The 24,938-nt window shown below is 43.8% G+C and overlaps 1 protein-coding gene across 1 annotated transcript; it reads left to right on the top strand.

Annotated features, from left to right (window-relative positions):
* Nucleotides 1-2,252: 2,252 nt before the first annotated feature.
* On the top strand, nucleotides 2,253-10,596 carry LOC141601968 (uncharacterized). The gene is made up of 2 exons (XM_074422276.1): nucleotides 2,253-2,339; nucleotides 10,171-10,596. The coding sequence occupies exons 1-2, from the start codon at nucleotides 2,253-2,255 to the stop codon at nucleotides 10,594-10,596; spliced, it is 513 nt and encodes a 170-aa protein (XP_074278377.1).
* The last annotated feature ends 14,342 nt before the right edge of the window (nucleotides 10,597-24,938 follow it).

Below are 24,938 nucleotides of genomic sequence, written 5' to 3'. Positions count from 1 at the left end.
CTTCTGACTTTTCAAAAGTAGTTTTTATCTCCCTAAATTATAGTGTTTGTCCCAGCTTCTACTTTTACAATTAGAAAAGCACTTAGAAAGTTTGGCCAAACACCCCCTAAATATCATGGACAACAAAAGTTTTAAAACTATCTCATATAATCAAATACAAAGTCTCTCTTGGGTTTTCTTGTGAGAGTTCTGTCTTTGTTAAATCTCTGCCTCTTCCTTCTTGCTCAAGGCATCCATCTACGGTGGTGCTCGTAGGTCGTTTTCTGCTATTTGTGCTCGTAAGCCGGTTTCCTTTCTTTACTATTCGCTCTTTTATTAATAGCGAGAGTTGTTCGTGGGATTGGGGTTGCGTGCTAGGGTTTTTGGTTTGGCTAGGGTTTTGCTTTCTTGCTCGTGTTGCTCTGTATATTGCGTTGGCTTCTTGATTAATATGGACAGTAGAAAGGGTAAGGAGGTCCTGGGCGACGGCGGGGGAGGGGACAATACGGTGTTTGACTGGGAGGTGGGAGGCGCTGAGGAACATGAGGTGTGTCCGGAGTTAATGTTGGTGGGCAAGATTTGGGCTTCGAAAGCTGTGAATGGACGTGCAGCAGTCGACACGATGCTCAGGTTGTGGAATTCGAAAGGTAAAGTCATGGGTAGCATGGTGGATGTTAGGGAAAAGCTGTTCGTTTTTAAGTTTGAGGATGAAAGAGATAAAATCAAAGTAATGGAGGGACAACCTTGGCACTTCGATAAATTCGTCTGGTGCTTTAATGAACCTTATGCTGATGGGAAGATTACAAATACTCCGCTGTATCAGTTACCATTGTGGGCATGTATTTATGATCTCCCTCTACGGGGGCATACGAATGAAGGGAATTTGCGCAAGCTTGGGGCGCAAATAGGTAAGTTTGGTTGGAGCTCCAGAATTGGAGAGGATGTTTCGGATACGCGTGCTGCATGATGTTCGGAAGGCCCTCAAAGCTGCGGTTGAAGTGAGGATGCCGAGTGGTAAGGTGGATAAATTTGTTGTGAAGTACGAGCGGCTGCCGCTATTCTGTTATGGGTGTGGAGTGATGGGACATGGGGTTAAGGACTGCGAGAGTGGTCCATATGTGGAGGATGAGCTGCAGTATGGGGATGGGCTGAGAGCATCACCGAGGAAAGAGGGAATGATGGGGGTCGCAGATGGGAGGAAGACAGCGCGAGATTTACGTCCTGATTTTGAAGCGGAGTACCTACGGGATGAGCAAGCGATGATTGAAAAATTACAAAAGTTCACGTTATCTGGTACAGGGAGGAAGAAGAATGGGACGGGAGGCATGGTAGTTAGTAGTGTGTTGGTGGATGTCGAGGATGGTGCTTTTGGGGGTAGTCGATTTGGTCAGAAGGGTGATGGGCTGGTTGGTGGCGAACAAGAGAAGGGTGTGGAGGTGTGTACAGCTGGTCTGCGGAGGGGGGAGGCTATGGTTGAAGTAGTTGGTAGTGTCGGGGATGAGGGGGCGAAGATTATGGGGAAAGGTGATGATATGAGCGGGTCTAGGGAGAAGGGTGTCGTGCTACAGTGTGGAGTGGAGATGCCGAAAAGTGTTGGAAGGGGATGGACACGGATAGAGCGTGAGGTGAATGCAGGGAGTAGTGATCTCTCTTTACCTTGTGTGAATAGTATGATTAATGAATTTAATAAACGTGGTAGGGAGGAGGATAGTCAAGTTTGTGTTACACTCAAGAAGAAGGCTACTATACACAGGGATGTGTTGATATCTGAGGCGGAGGTTGATTGCAATCAACCTTGCCGGACCCAATGAATTGGTTGAGCCTTAAGTGCAGGGGGCTGGGCAACCCCGATGCAGTAGGCGGGCTTCGGAACCTTATCCGACGGGAGGCCCCAACTATGATTTTTATGTGCGAGACGAAACTGAGTAGTCGTGAAATGTGTAGGATTATAAATAGAGTGGAAGGGTATAATGGGGTGTCTGTAGATAGTGTGGGTCGATCTGGTGGTCTTGCTTTTTTTGTGGAGAGAAGGGGTGTCGTGTGTCATGCGAGCGACTTCTGTCCATTTTTTGGATTTTGATGTTGAGTTGAATGGGGTGTCCTGGCAAGTTATTGGCTTCTATGGGTGGCCGGCTATGCAAGAGAGGCATCTATCGTGGCAGCTGTTGAGAGTGTTGGCGGGAGAGGGGGGTGGCCCTTGGTTGTGTATGGGTGATTTTAATGAAGTTCTGTACTCCACTGAGATGAAAGGGGGGTCGAGGGCGCAATGACAAATGAATAACTTTCATGATGCTGTGGATGAGGCTGGTATTAGAGATATTCCTTTGGAAGGTTATGAGTTTACCTTTGATAATGGACAGGTTTGTAACACCCCGATATTCAGAGGAGCCTTAACTAGGCCTTCCTTAGCATATAAGGGCGTTACCATCTCGGTTGCCCGAGGAAAGTAATTATCAAACGTCAATAAAAGGACCATTAAGTTATATTACAAGTGATTCAAACCAAAATACAATACAAGGTACAACTCAAGACTACTCGCTATGACCATCGTATGTCGTGAAGACTCATCCCTGCCCGGACTCCAGCTATCATCAACACCAACACCTGCTAAGACCGACTGCTCACCATAAGGGATCACGGCAGACACATAACAAACAAACAACCACACAAGGTCAGTACTGAGACAAGATAAGGCAACGGCAACTACAACAACAACATAAACAATGACATCAGACTCAACCATAATTATAACAATCCAACCAAATCTATCACTGACTGTCCACTGGACCAGTCCTGCCAGTGGGGGACCGCAGCCGTTCCCACCTAAGCCCCGCTCATCATATGAGCGATAACCCTGCTCATTAATGTGCACATCCCCTTCCGTGGCGGGTTCCACGAAGGGCGAAACTAGGGCGTGAAGCCAGTCCCGCAAGTGACTCCACTCAGCCGAGGACGCACCTCGAGAGCCATCAACAACGATCACGACCACAACCATAACACAATTCAATTACTATGTCAAGCAACCACAATACTATCACAACGACCGACACACTAGACGATCTACAGCAACTGAGTAGGCGAACCTACCTTTAAGCAACCGCAACCAATCCACGCTGACAGATAACATATCCAGCGACCAAGCAAGGCCTATAACCACCATACAAATATCTATTACTACAAGCAAACCCTAATCATAAAGACAAAGGCACGGGTGATGATTATGACATACCTATTAGGGAGAGACAAGGCAAAAGACCGCTACCCGACTCAAGAGACGCTCTCCTAAGGCATAAGGATCTTCAAGAGGCATCCATGGAGGTTTTGAGGTGAAAGGGAAAGGAAAGGGGCGACTGAAGGATAGGAGGAAAGGGGCGGAAGTAATATGCGGATTTAACAAAACGCGATATATAACCCTCGCTGGAAACTGGGCACTCGATCGAGTACCCAACATACTCGATCGAGTAACCCCCTACTCGATCGAGTAACCTAGATACTCGATCGAGTAGCCTCTACTCTATCGAGTACCACCCTTACACGTAGCTTAAACTGGTTTCGGTATACCTTCCTAAGATTACTCCCGCTCCCAAGGGCAGTCAACGCTGGTCAAAGGGTCCCTAACAGGGCGGGTATTACAGTCTTCCCCCCTTAAAAAGAACTTCGTCCCCGAAGTTCAACTCACCCATCTCCTGCTCGAGGCACGAGAACAACACGTCCTTACTCAACTTCCCGCTCAACTCGCTACTCTCTGGAATTATCACTTCCCCCCCCATGTCGTCATCATCACCGCCTCTACATACATCTAAAGACTCTTATTACTATCATGCAAGCTTAGTCACAGTTGACCTTTATTTTGTATATATATATAAAACATTCAACGCGCAATGCGAATCGTCACTCATGATCTCCCAACGTACCACAACAACTATCAAATTGTCAATTTAGAGCATATCTCCTATCAACTTTCATGTGGTGTGACCACTACCGCCATGTTATTTGGCAATGTGATTTCATCATAACCATTTTTTTTGAAACATACTACCACACTCACTTTAAAGGACTAAGGTAACTAGTTAAGCTAAAGCAGATCATAACATCAACAACATTCTAAACAACTACCGACAACGTTATAAACAAGTAAAACATTATTCATACATGATACCAACAACATTACAACCAACTACTAACAACATTATGAACCAGCAAGGCATTATTCAAAACAACCTTTTTATTTCGCGACATTACTCTTCCCCTCTAAAAGGAACTTCGTCCCCGAAGTTCACCACCCAAATACCCACGCGTGTTACTTAGTATTTGTATCTTAGTCATTAAAGAAAACCGTATTGTTTATTATGGACATTACTCACTAATTATACACTCGTTAAATTAAAATCATACACACGTCACCGGAATAACTAGCCACCGATTGACAACATATATTAATATGGTAAGCATAAATGTTCGAGAAGCTACCACTCCGATAAATAGATCGTAAAAAGGCGCATACAAAATAAAAGCAACAAGAAATTATTATCGCCTCACTAATTGTGACAAATACGCTTATAAAACTTCAATCATGACTTGTAACATATGAAATTAACGGTTCAAAGGTGTTACTACGTACTCACAACTACTTTAAACATTAAAATCGTAATTATAAAACAATTGAACATTTTTAATTTTCAAAAACCTCCTGTAACAGTGCTACTCGATCGAGTATGTAGCGGTACTCGATCGAGTGCCATGCTACTCGATCGAGTGTCTTGGCTACTCGATCGAGTAGCCCGAGATCAGAATGCTTCCTTTCTTTTCTTCCTGCAGCTACTCGATAGAGTGTGGGGTACTCTGTCGAGTACCTGCAGGTTAAATACCCTACACAACTCGCCATAGACCAACATATATAGACATGATTGTCACATAAACTGAGTCGGGCTGATGCCCCGACTCTCCATCATCCTGTCAAAGCTAAAAGTAGTAAATCCGGCCTTATGGCCTAACAATACAAGTTCATAAATAAAGTCTCAACTAAAACAACTGAAAATCCAACCACGCTACCAACAACAACTACCACTAACAATCACGAACGAAGATAAAACAAGGAGTATCACTCCTGCTGCCGCTGCTGCTCGAACATCACCTCATCATCACCACCACCACCTCCAGATGAACCTACTCCTGCATCACCTCCTGCTCCTGCTCCCGGGGCCACGTACCATGGAGTCAATCCTCCATAGGGAAAGGACTGAGGGGCTCCCCATGTCGACTGATCCACCGCGTAAGAATGGAAAACCCCCGAGTAGTTCCCAACTCCACTCCACCAAACTGGATGCGGTCCCTCGGTCCCTATCCCCTGAGTGTACGCCATCTCGTGCATGTTCCGGAGTGTCAAGGTAGATGACACCCTCTCTGCCAGGTAACTGGATCGCGTCTCCGGGGTGTCGAGGTAAGGGTAGCATGGAAAGGACTGCTGCTGTGGTGGTGCTACCGGCTGTGGCCTAGCCTCCGGGGCCCTCTCCCTCACTCGTCGGGGTCCTCTCACCACTCTGGGTCTCTCCACCACCCGAACTCCCGCATTCTCACCCTTCGTCGGTTCCGGCATCTCCTCAAGGATGGTACCGTCAATGAGATAGGTCTGTAGCTGGCGGGGTGTATCCTCATCCTCATCCTCCTCCTCCTCCTCATCGTCCACGTCAACAGTCACCACAGCCGGCTCCAAGGGCTCTGTGGCTGGGAGGTGCTCAGGAGCTGGAATCTTCATCCAACTCATGCCATATACCCTCCATGCTAGGCTACCATCAGCCAAGGTCCTCAACCATTTCAGGTCGAGATAGTATTCACGATCCATGGTAGGCACAGGGGTAACTAGAGGCACGTATGCCGAAGATGCCTCAAAAGAGGTTAGCTTTTCAGCTAACCGAGTGGCAATGGCACCACAACTCAGGTACCGAGAAGGAGAAGAAGCCATCAAGGCAAGAGCAGCACAAACTATGGAAGGAGCATTAAAGACCACTTTCTTGGCCCGCTCCGGATTGAGATACGACATTAAAAGCAAGACTTCATGGTTATTCAGCTTACTAATATCTTTTCTGTCATAGAGGAGGTTTGAAAGAGAACGGAGGAAGATTCTCAAGGTGATGTGCTGAACGTCATTAATCAGCATATTGCTCGAGGTGGGAGCCTGCTTCCCAGTCAAGCAAGGCATTAGGCGGCAGACGCCGCACTCGGCTGGAATGTCAGTGATGGAGTCCTTGGGAGGCTTGGCCAACCCAAGGTGAGAGGCAAACAAATCCATGGTCAACAGAAAACTGGTATTCATCAATCTAAACTCAATAAACGACCCGGGTCATAGTTAAAGGAACTCATGAATTCTAGGGTAAGGAAGGGGTAAGTGTGCTTCCTCAGCCGGTACAAACCCGTGAACCCCAAGGTCTCGAATATGTGACGGACATCCGTCTCTATTTCCAACTCCTCCAACACAGCGGTGTCAATGCATTTTGTAGGTCTCATCTTGCGTTTTTGTAAAGCTACAAAACGCTCTCTTTGCTTAAAGTCAACAAAAACCACAGAAGGGTACTCAGAAACTGCGGGTACTACCGGTCCACTAGCCTCCCCCCTCTCAAGTGGATCAACCCTTCCCCGTTTACTCTGACGGGTTCCAAGGTTTAGTCTCGGCATCTGCTTTAGACATATGTTCAAACAATTTATATAAACATGCAAGCATATACTTCATGTAATTTGGGTTCTATATACTTAGTAAGTCTACTAATTCATCAACCAGTTCCACATTTGAATCACATAAATCATGTCACCAAACTTAGTTGCTCAGCCAGACACACACCAATTTTCCAACCATTCTCAGCATGTGAAGCACATATTTCACGTTGTTACTTTGGGTATGGAAATAAGTATACATGTTCTTTAGCAGTTTATACGATTTCAACACACAAGTTCATATTATTACTACTCATAAGGCATAGTGGTGAAAGTAATTATCATGATGGCCGCATATGTTCAGCGACTTTGAATGCTCTATCGTGCTTCCAAGGGTTGTTCTATTACATTGCTAGTTACTGTTACTAGTTCAAGAGAATGAATAATTTACGACAAATCAATATCACCCTTCACTATTATGTAAGACAACTCAATCAAAATTTTCAGACGGTATTTACAGCTGTGAAAATTGTGGCATGTATTCATCAATCATTGTTTCTATTATCATATTGAAGTTCAATTCATGCTTATATTGTCAATTACAACATCAATTTTCCCATTCTAAGTCACGAATTTCTCATAAGACACTTTTAAGACGAAGTTTTAAGGCAACTTTCTAAGGGTAAAATCATCAAAATCTATCCTCCAACATGATATAAACCATAATTAAGGCTCAATTTCACTATCTAATCATTGTAAAACAACCAAAAATCGATTTCAATTTGGGAACCCTAGAAATTTCGGGTTCAACTATTGCAATTTCTAATCTAATTTACAGCATATAATCACCAACAAACATGGAGAAGGGGCATGTGAATCATGTTTCAACTATCTAAGGCAACTATTACTCATGTGAATCGAAAATTTCAGATTATTTCATCATTCTAACACATTCAAAGTAACATATCACATAAATTAAGAAGGATAACATACCTTGATTGATTAGTAAAGTAAAGAAACAAATTAAACAAGAAATCAACCCCAAGAATCACTACTAACCCAAGGGAAAGAGAGGATTTGAGAGGTAGGAAAAGGGATTTGAGAGGTAGGAAAAGGGATTTGAGAGTGATCAGATGTAAGAGTGTCGAGTTATAGAGGAATAAGGAGTAGAAATAGGAAGATTAGGGGTTTTAAGAAAACCCGTAGGAATGCTGCACAGTAACCTACTCGATCGAGTGCCTTGGGTACTCGATCGAGTACCACCCTACTCGGTCGAGTAGGAGCTGAATCATCGAGTAACTGCGGGAATTCTCCCACATTCCGATATCATGGCTTCCTAATGGATCGAGTGAGGTCTACTCGGTCAAGTAAGCACTCGCACTCGGTCAAGTATAGCTAAGTGCTCGATCATAAGTACGAAGTAAGCCGAGAATACCTGCAAAACAACACCACGTATCGAGTCCAACTAAGTTCGGAATTCGACACTAATTATCGCATTCAATCATGTTTTATAACCATTGTCGCACAAAATACAACTCTTCAACAACTAAGATACATATCATGTTACGTTACACAATTACTCAACTCGGTCTACCTGTCACCGAGTTTTGTATAAACCTAGCCGTGCCATTTTATTACATTTACTTGCTTTACATGCTATTACTAACTCATGTTTACATCAATTTGAAACGTATAATTAACATTAATTCCCCATATTTACTTATCACACAATTATATACCTTGCAATTCACTTAATCAATTATATCTTATATGTTATTCTAAGCAATCTATTTTGCATAATTCAAATATTTCGCAGCGGAAAATTTCAACTAGTTAATAAAGCATATATACATTCAAATTCACTCTTTCACGCATCTCCATGACGTATAATCTCGTCACATAACTCCTAGCTACCCAATAAGCTCACTAATCATCCAATGAGCTTCAATAATCTCGTCAATAATTACCATACTCGGCCCAAACATTACTATCACACCTCTATTAACTCTAACAAAACTTAACCGGAGGTAGCTCCGGTACAATTAACATACATAGCACGCATAGACACACGGACTCCACATTCCCATCCCATGTGACTGGCTTAAGTATCATGGGGCCAAGATTTTGAAATGAGGGCGCCTACTCACCCAAAATCTAGCATCAGCTGGGGCTCCCATTATACATACACCAGGTTCATTTTAGTGGACTCTCTACATTCATTGTGTTCATTTGTTTACAGGTTCCAAAATCGTCGCTCTGATACCACTTTGTAACACCCCGATATTCAGAGGAGCCTTAACTAGGCCTTCCTTAGCATATAAGGGCGTTACCATCTCGGTTGCCCGAGGAAAGTAATTATCAAACGTCAATAAAAGGACCATTAAGTTATATTACAAGTGATTCAAACCAAAATACAATACAAGGTACAACTCAAGACTACTCGCTATGACCATCGTATGTCGTGAAGACTCATCCCTGCCCGGACTCCAGCTATCATCAACACCAACACCTGCTAAGACCGACTGCTCACCATAAGGGATCACGGCAGACACATAACAAACAAACAACCACACAAGGTCAGTACTGAGACAAGATAAGGCAACGGCAACTACAACAACAACACAAACAATGACATCAGACTCAACCATAATTATAACAATCCAACCAAATCTATCACTGACTGTCCACTGGACCAGTCCTGCCAGTGGGGGACCGCAGCCGTTCCCACCTAAGCCCCGCTCATCATACGAGCGATAACCCTGCTCATTAATATGCACATCCCCTTCCGTGGCGGGTTCCACGAAGGGCGAAACTAGGGCGTGAAGCCACTCCCGCAAGTGACTCCACTCAGCCGAGGACGCACCTCGAGAGCCATCAACAACGATCACGACCACAACCATAACACAATTCAATTACTATGTCAAGCAACCACAATACTATCACAACGACCGACACACTAGACGATCTACAGCAACTGAGTAGGCGAACCTACCTTTAAGCAACCGCAACCAATCCACGCTGACAGATAACATATCCAGCGACCAAGCAAGGCCTATAACCACCATACAAATATCTATTACTACAAGCAAACCCTAATCATAAAGACAAAGGCACGGGTGATGATTATGACATACCTATTAGGGAGAGACAAGGCAAAAGACCGCTACCCGACTCAAGAGACGCTCTCCTAAGGCATAAGGATCTTCAAGAGGCATCCATGGAGGTTTTGAGGTGAAAGGGAAAGGAAAGGGGCGACTGAAGGATAGGAGGAAAGGGGCGGAAGTAATATGCGGATTTAACAAAACGCGATATATAACCCTCGCTGGAAACTGGGCACTCGATCGAGTACCCAACATACTCGATCGAGTAACATACTCGATCGAGTAACCCCCTACTCGATCGAGTAACCTAGATACTCGATCGAGTAGCCTCTACTCTATCGAGTACCACCCTTACACGTAGCTTAAACTGGTTTCGGTATACCTTCCTAAGATTACTCCCGCTCCCAAGGGCAGTCAACGCTGGTCAAAGGGTCCCTAACAGGGCGGGTATTACAAGGTTGGCGAGGATAACAGACAATCCTGTATTGATAGAGCTATGGTTAATGAGGCATGGTTTGACATGTTTCCATATGCTAGATTGTTTCATCTTAGTAGAGAGTGGTCGGATCATTGTCCGATCAAAGTTGTGGGTGACTGCCGTGTGGGGCAGGATGGGAGGGGCGCGAAGGTTTTCCGGTTTGAGCATATATGGGTAGGCGAGGAAGGATGTGAGGAGGCAATTCGGCTTGGGGGGGATAATGGGGATGATGATTTGATGGAGAACCTTGCGAGGTGTACTAGGGAGTTAGTTGCCTGGAAGGGAGTTAGTATTGGTAAGATTCTTAAGAGTCTTGTAAAGAAGAGGGAGAGGCTGAAGGTGCTTAATGAAGGAGATAGGAGTGCAGAGAGGGTTTGGGAAAGGAAGTAGGTGGTTGCGGAGATTGCGTCTCTCTTGCGGCAGGAAGAGCTGTTTTGGCGGCAGCGGTCTCGAGCAATTTGGTTGCGCGATGGAGATAGGAATTCTAGATTTTTTCATAAGATCGCTAATGGTCGGAAGCAGAAGAATTTTATTTCTAAGGTGTGTGATGATCAGGGGAGGGTGTTTGACAGAACTGAGGCTGTATCGCGCTGTGCTGTAGCCTATTTTCGGGGTCTCTTTGAGTCGGAGGATCCAGTGGGATTTGATGATATTCTAGGAGTGGTAGGGGGCGGGTTACTGAGGAGATGAATGAGGGGTTGGCCGCAGCTTGTACAGGGGAGGAGATGTTTTTTGCGATGAATCAGATGCACCCGTTGAAGGCACCAGGGCTAGACGGAATGAATGGTCTTTTCTATCAAACTTATTGGCACATTGTTGCCCCTACGGTGGTCAGGTTAGTGTTAAATGTTCTTAATGGTGCTCCTTTTCCGTCTAGTATGAATGATACCAATATTGTTCTAATTCCGAAGAAGAAGGCACCTGATAAAATGGCGGATTCCAGACCAATTAGTTTCTGTAATGTGCTTTATAAGTTGGTTTCTAAGGTGCTAGCTAATAGGGTAAAAAGGTTTCTAGGTAATATTGTGTCGGAGAATCAGAGTGCCTTTACCCCTGGAAGGCTTATTAGTGATAATATCCTGGTCGCTTTTGAACTTTTTCATCATATGAAGAATACAAGGAGTAGTGCGGACATTTGGCTTTGAATCTTGATATGGCGAAGGCTAGGATCGGGTTGAATGATATTTTTTGGATGTTGGTTCGAATGGGTTTTCATGGAAGATGGGTAGGCACGGTGATGCGTTGTGTTCGGTCAGTTCGCTACTTAGTTCTGGTTAATGGTCGGAGGTCCGATCCTTTTTCTCCATCCAGGGGTCTCCGACAAGGAGATCCGTTGTCACCATATTTATTTATCTTATGTGCTGAGGTGTTGTCAGGAATGTTGAGAAGGGCTGCCGAGGTGGGCTCTATCCATGGGATTAAAATCGCTCCGCAGGCTCCAAGTGTGTCACATTTGTTTTTCGCGGATGATAGTATTATTTTTGTTAAAGCTAAGGAGGTCGAAGCAAGGGAGGTTATGAGAACTCTTGATCGGTTTCAATAGGCATCGGGGCAGTTGGTGAGTTTGCCGAAGACAACTGTTTCTTTCAGCCATGGAACTAGCGCTGCGAGGAGACAATTGATAGGTGGTGTGTTAGGGGTGAGGCAGGTTGCGTGTCAGGAGAGATATCTGGGGTTACCTACGGTTCTTGGGAGGTCTAAGAAGGGTCTTACGAATCTGATTCACGATAAGCTAAGTAAGAAGTTGCAGGGTTGGAAGGGTTCGTTACTCAGTAAGGCGGGTAAGGAGGTGCTAATAAAGGCAGTGGCCCAAGCTATACCTACTTATGCGATGAGTGTTTTTCGGATTCCGTCTAATTTCTGTGACGAGATGAGGTCTCTTGTTTCGCGGTTCTGGTGGGGGACAGAGAATGGCAGAAGGAAGATTCTTTGGGTGGAGTGGAGGAAACTTTGTTTGCCAAAAAGCAGAGCGGGGCTTGGGTTTCGTGATTATGTGAAGTTTAATAGTGCAATGTTAGGGAAGCAGGCTTGGCGATTACTTACTGATGAAGGTTGTTTGATGACACGGCTTCTTAAAGGTAAGTACTTTCCTTCTACTTCTTTCTTAGAAGCGACGATGGGTACTAATCCGAGTTATTTCTGGAGGAGTATTTTTGAGGGTAAATCGGTGTTATCTTTGGGGTTGTGTGGACGCGGGCCACGGGGGGCGATTGGGACAAGCGTTTGCATTTGTGGAGTCGCCACCAATTTATTGTGGAAAATTGGAAACCGTTCGAATACCCCGTGTCATGTCAAGACACAAAGTAGTGACATGAACACCAAGAATTCGTTACCCTTAGCATTCTATGTATAGAATGACTCTCGTGGATGCCAATGAACACGGATGTTCACAGAGATCTGGAGTAAGGGGTGAGGGTACATATTAGGAAGCTCTTTTGATCGAACACCTAATCCCGCCCGCCTCGATAGCGGCCTCTACTAATGATTAGGGAAAATAGTCTATACTCGATATATTGTCAATTTATTTGCATGCAATGCAACATCCAACGTTTTAATCCTAACATGTGAGAATTAGACTAAGTCGGTTAACATGTAATTTAAGCACATAATTGAGTCGGTGTAAGGATTTAGATTTATTACATGTGAAGGCACACAAACAATATGATACAAGAAATATAATAAAAACAATAATGAAAATTACAATAATTACAATGGGATTTAACGATTTATGTCGAAAATACTTTTAAAACGGATAATTTGAGAAAAGAATAAATAAACAAATTAACGAACAGGAATCAGGGTGATAATACGAAAATTAGTTAGTTAATACGTAATTAGTAAGCTAGGTCAAGGCAAAACGGGAGTTCAGAGACATAAATCAACCAGGAACAGGCGCAGCAGAGCCAATATGGATGAATCGAATTCCAGAGATCCAATATGGATGAATCGAATCTCTAAAACCCGGATTGACTTTAATGACGGAAACCCGCAAATATTAGTTATAAGGGATTTAAGTCGGGACTTAATGACAAATTAAATATTGACGATGATGAATAATATGTCAAATTACTATGTTAAAATTGTTATGTTAAAGAATCAAAGAACAAACAAAATAGAAGAGACGAATTGACGAAAGACGAAGGAAGAAGAAAGGAAGCAGGAACTGCGGCAGCCTCACGAAGAGGCGCAGCAGGTGCTGCGTCCCTTCGAAGAGGCACAGCAGTTGCTGCGTCCTTTCTCGACGGTTGTCTTCTGATAACTCGTAAAAAGGGATTTAAAGCATGGTTTTATAAATCGGTTTTAGAAATATTTTCGACATAAATCTTATATTATGATTACAATAAATAAAGAACAATAAACAGAAGAAGGATTTACACCCTCAGACTTACATGTTTGACGAAACGAGATGAACTAAGTTAACGTTTAGTAATGCTCGACTCGAATGTACGACGAATGTGCCCTCTTAAGAGGAAAACGAATGAAGTTTATTAAAGTTGATTATGGTGGAGTTGGTCAAATTGGTCGGTCATGCAAAACGAGGCTGGTACTCAGAAGGATCCGAGCTTACGTGGTCGAAAGTTCAAGCACGTAGACGCCAAAAAGTAAGAACGTGGTCTAGAATGCAAAGGGAGAAGAGAAGGGCAGACACTCGCGTGAGAAATATGTGAGACCGAAGGTCTCTATTTATACTAATCACACAGAGGAAGTAGGGTTTTTCGGAGAAATTTTGGAAGTGAATCTCGAAAAGATATGAAAAGATACGAAAAATACGCAGAAAAGGACTTGGGAAGAGGCGCAGCAGGCACTGCGTCTCTTGGAAGAGGCGCAGCACTTGCTGCGTCCTTTCCCAAGTGGTTTCCTCCTGCGGAAGAAAGATTTCCGTGTTTAATTTATGGAATAACGGATTAATCTTGTTTTCCTTAATATTTTGTGTGAATATTACGGGAAATTCTTTACCAAAGATTAAAAGATTGGAAAATATGGAATAGAAATATCCGGAACATTCCAGAACATTCTGACTCGGCATTTTAACGATTATCAGAACATGAAGAAGGTTTTAGGCCCGGACTCCAAATGTACTCTAATTACTGCCAAAACGACCGTATCGGCGCGTAGATGACAATTAAGAGGTAGACATAAGTATTTGAGTGATCACTTGACGATAAACTTACGAACTGTCACAAATTGTTCCGCGTACCAAACATGCGGCCCAATCATCAACGGATGGCTTGTGGGAGGTGCAGAAATGAGGTATCTACAGAGCCCCCACTTTGACTGAGGCTTGGACAAGGCGAAAGTCAAAGTATAGCCATCAGGTCAATCGAATATTACAACCTGACGACTATGGCGACGCGAGGCGGTTCAAGGGGTCTGAACCAAGGACCTGTCGTCGGGAACATTTTAGAGTCTATCGACTATCGGGGAGGGTCGTTTAAAGTCCATTAGACTTCGTAAGGAGGCTCGCCAACCATAAGAAGAGACCATACCTGAGGCTTGTTGAAACTTTAGGGGAAACAAAATGCGATATTGGGAGAAGACAGCAGGACGTAGTCAGGAACTGCTGGGAGAAATCTGCTTGGGTCGGCTTCAAACAAACTTCAGAAGAGCTTAGGGTCGATGTTGATCTCCATGTCTCGAGAAGGACGATTGTCTGTCGTGAACTCGCTGGGGGAACATAATCGGGAACTTATCTCCATGTCTCGAGAAGAACGATTGTCCGTCGTAAACTCTCGCTGGGGGAAATATAACAAAGGCGTGTCGAAACACCTGTCTCGGATAAAAAAATAAATATGATGACAGTTTGCAGTTGTAGTTGGCTCGGAAATGAGGATCCGGGCGAAGAATATATGTCAAATGGACCAAAATACGCGATATGGCATCAAGGAAGAGGCGCACCAAAGATGGGCCCACAAATAACGAACTCATAACAAATTTTTGAAAATCCGTATGAAAGGAAGCTGAGGAAGAGGCGCAGCAAGAGCTGCGTCTCTTGGAAGAGGCGCAGCACCTGCTGCGTCTATTCCTGGACGTGTCAATTCTGCGTAAAAATGCGATGAAACAGGGGGTTCATTTCATAATTTTCGAAACATAAATTATCAAATTCTCTCTCAAATTCCAGCCATTTCCGTCAAAATTTGATCCAAAAGCTTGCATTTGCCATGACTAATTGAGGTATGTATATTATTTTTGCATTAATCTTCCATAATGGATCAAATTAGACCGACAAAATTAGGGTTTCCAACCCAAAAATGTCAAAAATTTGGGGCTTTTCCCCCAAATGATTTTGCCTTGCAAAATTGACCTTGTACATGGCTAATTGGTAGTATAAGGATCATAACCATGTATTTGCTTCGAATTTTCATTGAGTTTTGAGCATTTGAGTGAAATTGTGACGGTCTCACAGCTAAACCGTAAATCGCTTCAAAAATAGCCTTAAGATTGCCCATTTGTGATGAAACTTGATGTTTGGAATCCTTGTATTATGGGTAAACTTCCTACCATCTCGTAATTTTTATTTGTGACGGCTTTTTCAGGACACTTTTTAGGGCATAATCGCCGTTATAACGAAATGTTGTCGAAATTTCGACTCGAACCCATGACTAGGCTTCAACTTAGGCTTGATTTGACCCAAATTACCCCATGAGCAGTTGGGTTTGTGGGAAAATTGCCAAAGATGGCGAGAAAAGAGCGATTTTGGGGCTTTGAAAACTCGAAAATCCCCTAACCAAGGCTTGTCGTCACTTGACGCGGCCTAAATTCACTTTAATGTTGCAGGTGACGAGGCTTCTACTTCTGGGAGAGATCCCATGGACATGGACACCACTCTTAACCCTTCTCAGATGCTTGAGGAGGCATTAGAGGAGGCTTTCACCGCTGTGGTGACGGCTACTGAGGCTGCTAAGCACGAGGTCCTCGAGGAGGAGGTTCCTGAGGAGGAGGAGGCCCCGAGACGGGCCAACGTTGGACAGGGTGGTCGCCAGCTGAGGGAAGCACTTGCGTGGGCTGAGACCTGGGACAATAAGCACATGCTTTGGGCTGCGGAGGGTCACCTGTCCTACAGGACGGTGAAGAGCTTGGTAACTTGAATTCATCACTCTCCACTCATCTTCTTTCATTTCCATTTGTTATTCCTTTTTTGCTTCATTCAAACTACATATAGCTTTTGTTTCAAATCAAAATAGGAGGCCGGGAACATCAGATCGTTCTCGGGCTACACGACGGCGATGGGGTGCTACGAGAGGCTGTCGGCGGAGGAGCGAGCCATGATCGAGCGGGGAGCGTTCAGTGCCTTGGTGCAGGCTTGGAGGGATATCGCAAAAAGGAAGCTTCGGGCTAACCTTAGCCTGGTCCGAGCTTTCTTGGATCGGTTCTGGGACACGACCTCTGTTGGAGCTTGTGTCCTCCACAAATTAGTGTGATAACATTTGTAAATCTCTTACAGGTTCACAAGGGTATACTTCGTATATTTAATCAGTTGATTAACGTTTACCTAATAACGGTTGGCTTGCTAGAAAGTTTGACGTTATTATCATACAGATGGCGGTGATCAACTGGTCCCTAAAGGTCACACCTATAGGACGTGTTTGAGAAATGTGGTTATAGAAATATAATTACATTGATGCCCAAAATGACTAAAAAGTTAGTCAATGTGTTGATGAGATAATTATTTAATGAAAATTAAATAATATAAAGTTGAGACGAATTAATCACAATTAAGTAAATTAAATATAATGTTATATTTAAATTAAATATATATAAGGTTAGTTTGGACGAATTAATCTGTTAATTCGTAGTTAAATATAATCAGTTGTATTTAATATCAACAAGTTGAATGTGTCATAGTGGTAATAGTGAGGGTACACAAGCCAAGAGGTCATGGGTTCGATCCTCACTAGATGACAATTTAACACACTTTATATATTTTTGGAAAGACCAAAATAAGGAGGAAAATATTCCTTATTTCGGTTCACTTAGCTTGGCCGAAATTAGGGAAGTTTTTCTTTTCCTAATTGACTCCAAGTTTCGGTCTGTATAAAAAGAAAGGTAGAGAATTATTTCTATCCTAATGCTTTTTCTTTACCTAGCCTCCTCTTTCTCATCACAAGAACACAAAGACAATTAAATTTTACAGAAAATTTTAGATTGATTTCTAGCATAATCAAAGGGCATATCTCAGATAGTCTTGGGTGCAACTAATAGGCGAATATCAATTTTGATATTGTTCTTAGGCCATATTTGCTAGTACCGAAGGTTAATTCTAAATCTTTTTACTTATGTTTATGTATTTTATTTTATGACCATTGATCATCTTTATTAAATCGTTATAATCCTTCAAGTTTAAGGGAAGTATACAGATTTCCGGTGAGGTGGGGGTCACGTTGGAGGTTTACGGCATGATTTCCGGTCTGTCGTGTGGGACTGAGGTGGTGGAGTGGCCGGAGACTGCCATGAGGGTTGACTCGGCCGAAGCTAGGAGGTTGATCGGCTGGAACTTGGTGCCGAAGGCTGCTGCGGTGCCTGGTTTGGTGCCTAGTTCTTACGTTCGGGACTACTTTGCGGGGAAGACCCCGACGTCAGTGGTGATTGAGGGGATGAAGATGACTCCTCCTCCCTGCACTGCAGAGTAGAGAGTCCGCTTGTGGCTCTGGTGGTTCTTGTCTTCGATCTACCTCGGAGACAAGGGGGAGAGGCTGTCGACGAAGCTTCTTCCCTTCCTTTCTGACCTGAGCTCTCTAGGACGTTGGGACAGGGTCACTGCTGGTTTTGCGGTCCTCATCCGCTTCATTAGGGCCATGGTTCGTCCGGAGTTGATGGAGAAGGGGACTTCTCCTGGCGTTGTCGGCCCTAGACTGCTGCTGGAGATATGAACCTTCATTTCATGATAGCTCATTTCCTTTTCTTATCGAATCACGAAAGATCGTTATTGACTATCTTGTTTCACAGGCGTGGGTGTACTCCTACTTTCCGAGCCTCGCGCCCAAGAGGACGGAGCCGGTGGAGAAGGCCTATCCCGTTGTGAGGGATTGGGTGATGTGCCGTACGAGGAGCCGACGTTCCTTCCACGACGTCTGTCGACGGGAGGTGAATGCTCTTCAGTTGGACGGCGTGAGTACTTCACCTCTGTTCGTTTCTTCATTACCTTTTAGAACTGATTATAAGAATGACTTCTTGTTTGCTTTATTCCCAGTGGGTGCCCAGGCCTTGGACGGAGTATGTTGGCGCTCCTCCTTTCGTGGCTGAGGTCCTTCGACCTAGGAGCTCGAGTCAGTTGCTGTTGAGGACGTCGATGGGTCCTGTGTGGTACTTAGGTGAACGCTTGGCTCGTCAGTGCTCTCGGGATGTCTTGACGGTTCCCATCGATCCTCCTAGGACGATGTTCAGGGAGCCTTCTGAGGCTGAGAGGGAGGCTGACTTGGCAGGCGTTGGTGGCGACGCCCTCCTTCTTCCTGGTGAGGACTACTCGGCGTTCCTCTACGGGAGGTTGGCGTACTGGCCAGTTGTGGTAAGTATTCATTCTTCTTTTGATTATCTTGAAAACACGATGAATAAACATCGGTTAATGGAAATCCTTTGATTTTGCAGGAGGTCGAGGCGGCGGGCATCGAGCCCCCAGAGTACCCCGCGACTCTTGAGTACACTGGCGCGACCGGGAGGACGACGGTCTCCGAGCTGCGTGAATTTGACGTGGCGGTGACGGATGCTGGCTTGGACGAGTGGCAGCATCTGATTCGGAGAGTGAGTCTCTAACTTGTAACATTTTCGCGTAAGAATACATTTGCTTGAATTTATCCAATTATTGAGAATCTCTCATTCGAAATACAGGTCGCGCCATCCCGGTTCGTGGCTCTATGGAGGGTAGCCAACCGGCTGCGAGCTACTGCCGTCGAAGCACTTGTCGGTGGTCGAGGGCGTCAGGTATGAACCTTCCTTTTACTTCATTTTTGAATTTTCTAACTTTCTTTTATCGCTTGAAATGATTGACATGAGCCAATTGTTGCGTTTGCAGGGAGAGAGCGACCTGGAGCGAGAGCTAGCCCAGTCTCGGGAGGAGACAGCTCGTCTGCTGAGGGAGCTCGAGGTTCGTGACGCCGAGGTTGCCGCTCTCGAGGCGAGAGTTGCGGAGCTAGACGGCGACAAGCAGTAGCTTTCTTGTTGTTTTTGTTTGTTGTCAGCTGTATTTTTGTACTTTTGTACATTTTAGGACCCATATTTTGGACATTCGGATTTTGTTTTGGGGCTCGAGCCCCCAGTTTGGTATATATATCCCTTTTGGTTATATATATGATGGCCTGAGTGCCTTTGCTGCCGAGTTGTGTTGCTTGTATCTGCAGGTTAGCTTTGAACAGGTTTGGTAGATGACGATTTACGCCGTCATGCTGCCGAAATTTACATAGAAATTCACATAAAACAGACATTTGTACATATGGCCTAAATTAGCGCAAAACAACGACTCCAAAATGCAAAAAAAAAATGCAAAAATTTACCAGAAATGACCGGATGGTAGGGAGGGCTACCCCCTAAAAAAAGAAGAAAATAGAAACCTATAAGTTTGAAATGTAATATGGAATGGGAGTGAAATAATTCCCCAAAAAGAAAAAAATAAAAAAAGAAATTTTATAAGTTTATAGAATGAATAAATTAAATTATTTGAAAATTAAGAAAATTAAAATGGAAATGTATAAGTGTACTAAAATGACGAAAATGTCGGTATCGCCTCGAAATACGCGCCCGTGGAATTAGGAAACACGAAATATAGTAATTTGACGTATTTACCAAAATAATAAACCGTATGAATAGGAAATTATTCGTTGAGGAATTTAGAAAAGATCCAACGCGGAAAATCACAGAAACACAGCTGAGGAAGAGGCGCAGCAAGAGCTGCGTCCCTTCGAAGAGGCGCAGCAGGTGCTGCGCCTGTTCCCTAGTGCATCCGTCCTGACAGATTTTAGGAAACAGCTTTTAGTATAAATAGAGACGTCGATAGAGGTTTTATTCACATAAATATTCCTCCTTTCCTCCGTCTTATTACATAAAACTCTCAAAATAAGCATATATCATGAATACTCTCGAAATTCGTCTAAAAGAGTGGACAAATGAGTTTTCTAGTGTGTAGAAGTACGACATGGGTGCTTATAATTTTAGATCGCTATTGAGCTTGAAGCTGATCAAGGTAGTCAAACCGTTCCTTGATGCTTGTCTTGAGTATTGGGACCCGAATTATCATGTTTTGCCATCCTTGGAGGCGACATTTGCCCATTTCCCGAAGAAATTGCTGCGATCGGTGGTTGGGACCCTGAACATTTGCCTGCTATTCCTTCTACTTCCCAAGGGTATAAGAACAAGTTTAAAGATTTGCTTGGGTTGCCAAGAACTGAGGTTGATCGTCTCGTGACCTCAAAAGGAGTGCGAATGCTGGATTTCATTGATCGATTCATTAACAGGGCAGATCCCACCATCTCTTATGTTGTTAGGCGAAGGGCATTCGGGTTTTGCCTACTACATGTATATGTGCTTTAAGGGCGTGTGGATGAGGATTTGAGAGCTGATCCTCGTTATCTGAGCCGGATTGAGCAAATGGAGCTGCGCAGGAGCCCAGCTTACCTATGTTTAGGAGAGATCCTATTGGGTTTAGACAACAGGAAAGCCAACCGTGACCTACCTTATTTGGGAAGTCCCAATATTTTGCAGGTAAAAAACTCTTCTTCTCTTTTTTTTTCTTTTCTTTTTTTTTTCTTTTTCGTTTTTTTCGATTTTTTTTCACTTTTTTTTGTTTTTTTTTTTTAATACCTGCTTTTGGTTGGTTTGGCTTATGGAGCGCCTTCGATTGATCGAGCCCCCATTTAATGTTCCTGCTTATCATGCTCGCTCAATTGCAATGAGGACTAGGCTCTACATGGTTGATTTCACTCGAGTCTGCAATTATTGGGAAAACAAACTGAAGAGCGATGATGGTCCTCTGATCAGATGGATCGTACCATGGTGGCATCTCAAATCTGTCACTGGAGTATCTTCCTTGGATCCTACCCGATCTGTTCGAGTTCCCGGCTTGGAGTTTATGGTATGCATCTTCCCGGAGAGGTTGATGAGGCAGGTTGGATTTAAACAAATGATTATGAAGCTTGACACGATTCCGCATACTGCCTTGGCGCTTACTACTGAGAGTCGAAGAGAATGGGCCATCAAATGGGCTCAAAGAAATGTATGGTTCTTGAACTCTTCTGTTAGTGCTCTATGGGTGTCGGATTCCTATCTGCGGTGGAGGAAAGCTACTACTCCGGAGGAGCGCGAGAGATTGAGGAAGCGCGAGCCTGTTGACTATAAGGTTCGTGATGTGGAAAAGGAGAAAGAGAAGCATCTGATTGAGGGAGAGGAAGAAGCCGGGTTTCGAGTCGTTCATCCTTCGAAGAAACCGAAGACTTCTCCTGCCGTTGAAAAGGTGATTGACAAGAATGGCAAAGCTAGACCACGAGAGAGACCGTTGGTGATTAGGTCTGAAGTGGCGCAAGAGCGTCCGGCTCGAGGTCAGGACAAGAAATATGACAAAAACGACAAGAGCAAAGGGAAAATGGAGGAATAGCCCAAGTCTTTATTATTATTATTATTGTAATAAGAAGGTGGGATTTTTAGAATCCTAACCTCTATTTTATTTTATTATTTTTCTTAGCATTATTATTATGTAGCGTACTATTATTATTAGAAATGAAATGAAAAAGGTTAAATGGTTATGAAACCGTCGTGATTTTCTTTTTATTATTCTTGTCGAATTTCAGATGCGGTTGCAAATGTCCTTCTATTTACATTCAAAATAAATTAATGGGTTGTATCCTGTGAAGGATTGCCTACGTATTCATTTAAAAATGAAATCAAACCCTTGCGCGTAGTTCAAGTAAATGTAAAAGAATAATAATTGTTCTAAGCAAGAGCTTGTAATGAACTTAGAAAATGAGCATGAGCTTGTACTTACTCCTAAAATGCAATTTACTTTATTTGATGATACGAGGACGACAAGTTGCCAAAATGCAAGAGCAAGGTGACATTAGTTTATTTCAGCTTGACCAGGGGCCGTTTATTTCGTGACACAGGAGCGACACGTGAGGTTACGCGAGGCGCGTTTTTGTTCCTATTCTAGGCATAGTAACGTTTTAGTTGGTCGAGGTTTATCGGGTTGGCAAATTCATTTCCATCTAGGTAAGTGGTCCTAACCACGCCCCCTGGAAGTATGGACTTGACTAGAAATGGCCCGGCCCAATTAGGCTTGAATTTTCCTCGTGGATCGACAGGTAAAAGACCTCTAACTGATTTGAGTACTAAGTCTCCTTCTTTGATGTTCATTGGCCTAACCCTTTTATTGAAGGCTCTTTTGATACGTGCCTGATATGTTGGCACATTATGTAATGCACGTAGTCTACGCTCATCCAGGAGGATGAGTTCTTCATATCTATCCCTCTTCCAATCGGCTTCTCAGATTTGACTTTCGAGTAAAATACGCAAGGATGGTATTTCTAGCTCGACTGGTTGTACAGCTTCCATGCCGTATGTCAAATAGAAAGGGGTGGCCCCAGTGGGCGTCTTAACAGATGTACGGTATCCCCATAAAGCAAAAGGTATCTTGCTTGCCTAATCTCGATAGTTGTCGATCATTTTCTTGAGGATTGTGACCACGTTCTTGTTTACCGCTTCTACCGCGCCATTAGTTTGTGGTCTATATGGCGAGGAGTGATGATGCTTGATTTTGTACTTGGCTAGCAATTGCTCAGTCTCAGCTTGGAAATGTGATCCATTGTCACTAATGATCTCATGTGGGCAACCGTATCGACAGATGATGTTGTTTTGTATGAACTTTGCAACATTTTTGGCCGTGAGACTAGTGTAGGAAGTCGCTTCTACCCATTTGGTGAAATAATCAATTGCCACTAAGATGAAACAATGACCTCCTGTTCCGGCTAGAGTGATATTTCCGATGGTATCAATTCCCCAAGCAGAAAATGGCCAAGGAGATGTCATTGTATAGAGTAGTGAAGGAGGGACATGTTGCACATTCCCGAAGATTTGGCAATTGTGGCAATGTCTTACATATTTGATGCAATCGGATTCCATTGTGGTCCAATAATACCCTCAACGTGTGATTTTCTTTGCCATCATGGGTCCACTCATGTGAGGACCGCATTCTCCATCATGGACTTCTTCCATCACTTTCCGTGCCTGTGAATGATCAAGGCAACGTAGGATTACACCAAGAGGTGTTCTTTTGTATAACTCTCCTTGCATGAGAACGTATTAGGAAGCTAGTAGGCGTATAGCGCGTTGTCCCCTCTTGTCCATATCCGGTGGATAGGTACCGTTGAGCTTGAAGTTTAGGATTGCTTGGAACCAAGGTTCCTCTGTGGTTTCTTCTTCATCGGTGATTTGGTGCACATAAGATGGCTCTGATCGTCGTTCGATGCATAAAGGCATTTCTACCATGTTATTCGGCATATTAATCAAAGATGCAAGTTTTGCAAGAGCATCTGCAAATTGATTTTCTTCTCGAGGTAGGTGTAGATAGGTCACTTGATCGAAGAGTTGGGCAACTTGGTCTATTCTGGCTTGATAGGGTGCTAAGCTTTCGCTTCGGATTTTCCAAGATCCCGTGATTTGGTTGATGATCAGAGATGAATCCCCATGTACTCGAAGATTTTTGATGCCTAAACTTACTGCTGCTTGTAATCCAATGAGACAAGCTTCGTATTCTGCAGCATTATTTGTCACCTCGAAATCGAGTTTGACAGAGATCGGTGTATGCTCGCCTTCAGGAGAAATGAGCAACACTCCTATTCCAAATCGTCTTAAGTTTGATGCTCCATCAAAACAAAGGTCCCAGGAGTCTACATCGGTTTGGAGTACATCATCGTCTGGAAATGACCAAGTGTCTAATGTTTGCGCATCATTGATGGGATTTTCTGCGAAGAATTCGGCAACGGCGCGTCATTTTATAACTTTCAAAGGTACATATTTGAGGTCAAACTCTGAGAGCATCAAAGTCCATCTTGCTAGGCGTCCATTGAGAACGGGTTTCTCGAAGAGGTATTTGATAAGATTCATTTTGGAGTATATTTTAACGGAGTAGCTAAGCATGTAATGGCGTAACTTATTCGTTGCCCACACAAGAGCGAGGCACGTCTTTTCGAGTGGTGTGTATTTGCACTCGTACTCCAAGAACTTCTTACTAAGGTAGTAGATAGCTCTTTCTTCTTTTCCTACGGTTTGAGCTAGCATGGCGCCCATGGCTGTTTTGGTTACCGTGAGATATAAACTAAGAGGTTGATCTCGTTGAGGTGGCATAAGCACTGGTGGCTTGGCTAGTATCTCCTTGATTCGGTCGAATGCCTTTTGACAGTCATCATCTCACATGGTGTGATCTCTTTTCTTGAATTTTTTGACGATAGGTTCACAGATCATGGTGAGTTTCGATGTGAATCGACTTATGTATTGCACCTTACCTAGGAATCCTCTGACTTCTTTCTCTGTTTGAGGTTGCATCATTTTGATTAGAGCCTTGATCTTGGAAGGGTCTATTTCTATACCTCGTTGGCTAACAACGTGTCCCAAGAGTTTACCAGATGTTACCCCGAATGCGCATTTCTGAGGATTGAGCCTCATGTTGTACTTTCGTAGCCTTGAGAAGAATTTGCGAAGGTTCGCAATGTGCCCCTCTCTGTCCTTGGACTTGACAATCATGTCGTCTACGTATA

Source organism: Silene latifolia, chromosome 9, assembly GCF_048544455.1.
Source record: "Silene latifolia isolate original U9 population chromosome 9, ASM4854445v1, whole genome shotgun sequence".
In the NCBI taxonomy this organism is placed as follows: domain Eukaryota; kingdom Viridiplantae; phylum Streptophyta; class Magnoliopsida; order Caryophyllales; family Caryophyllaceae; genus Silene; species Silene latifolia.
This window is presented reverse-complemented; position numbering and strand designations above follow the sequence as displayed.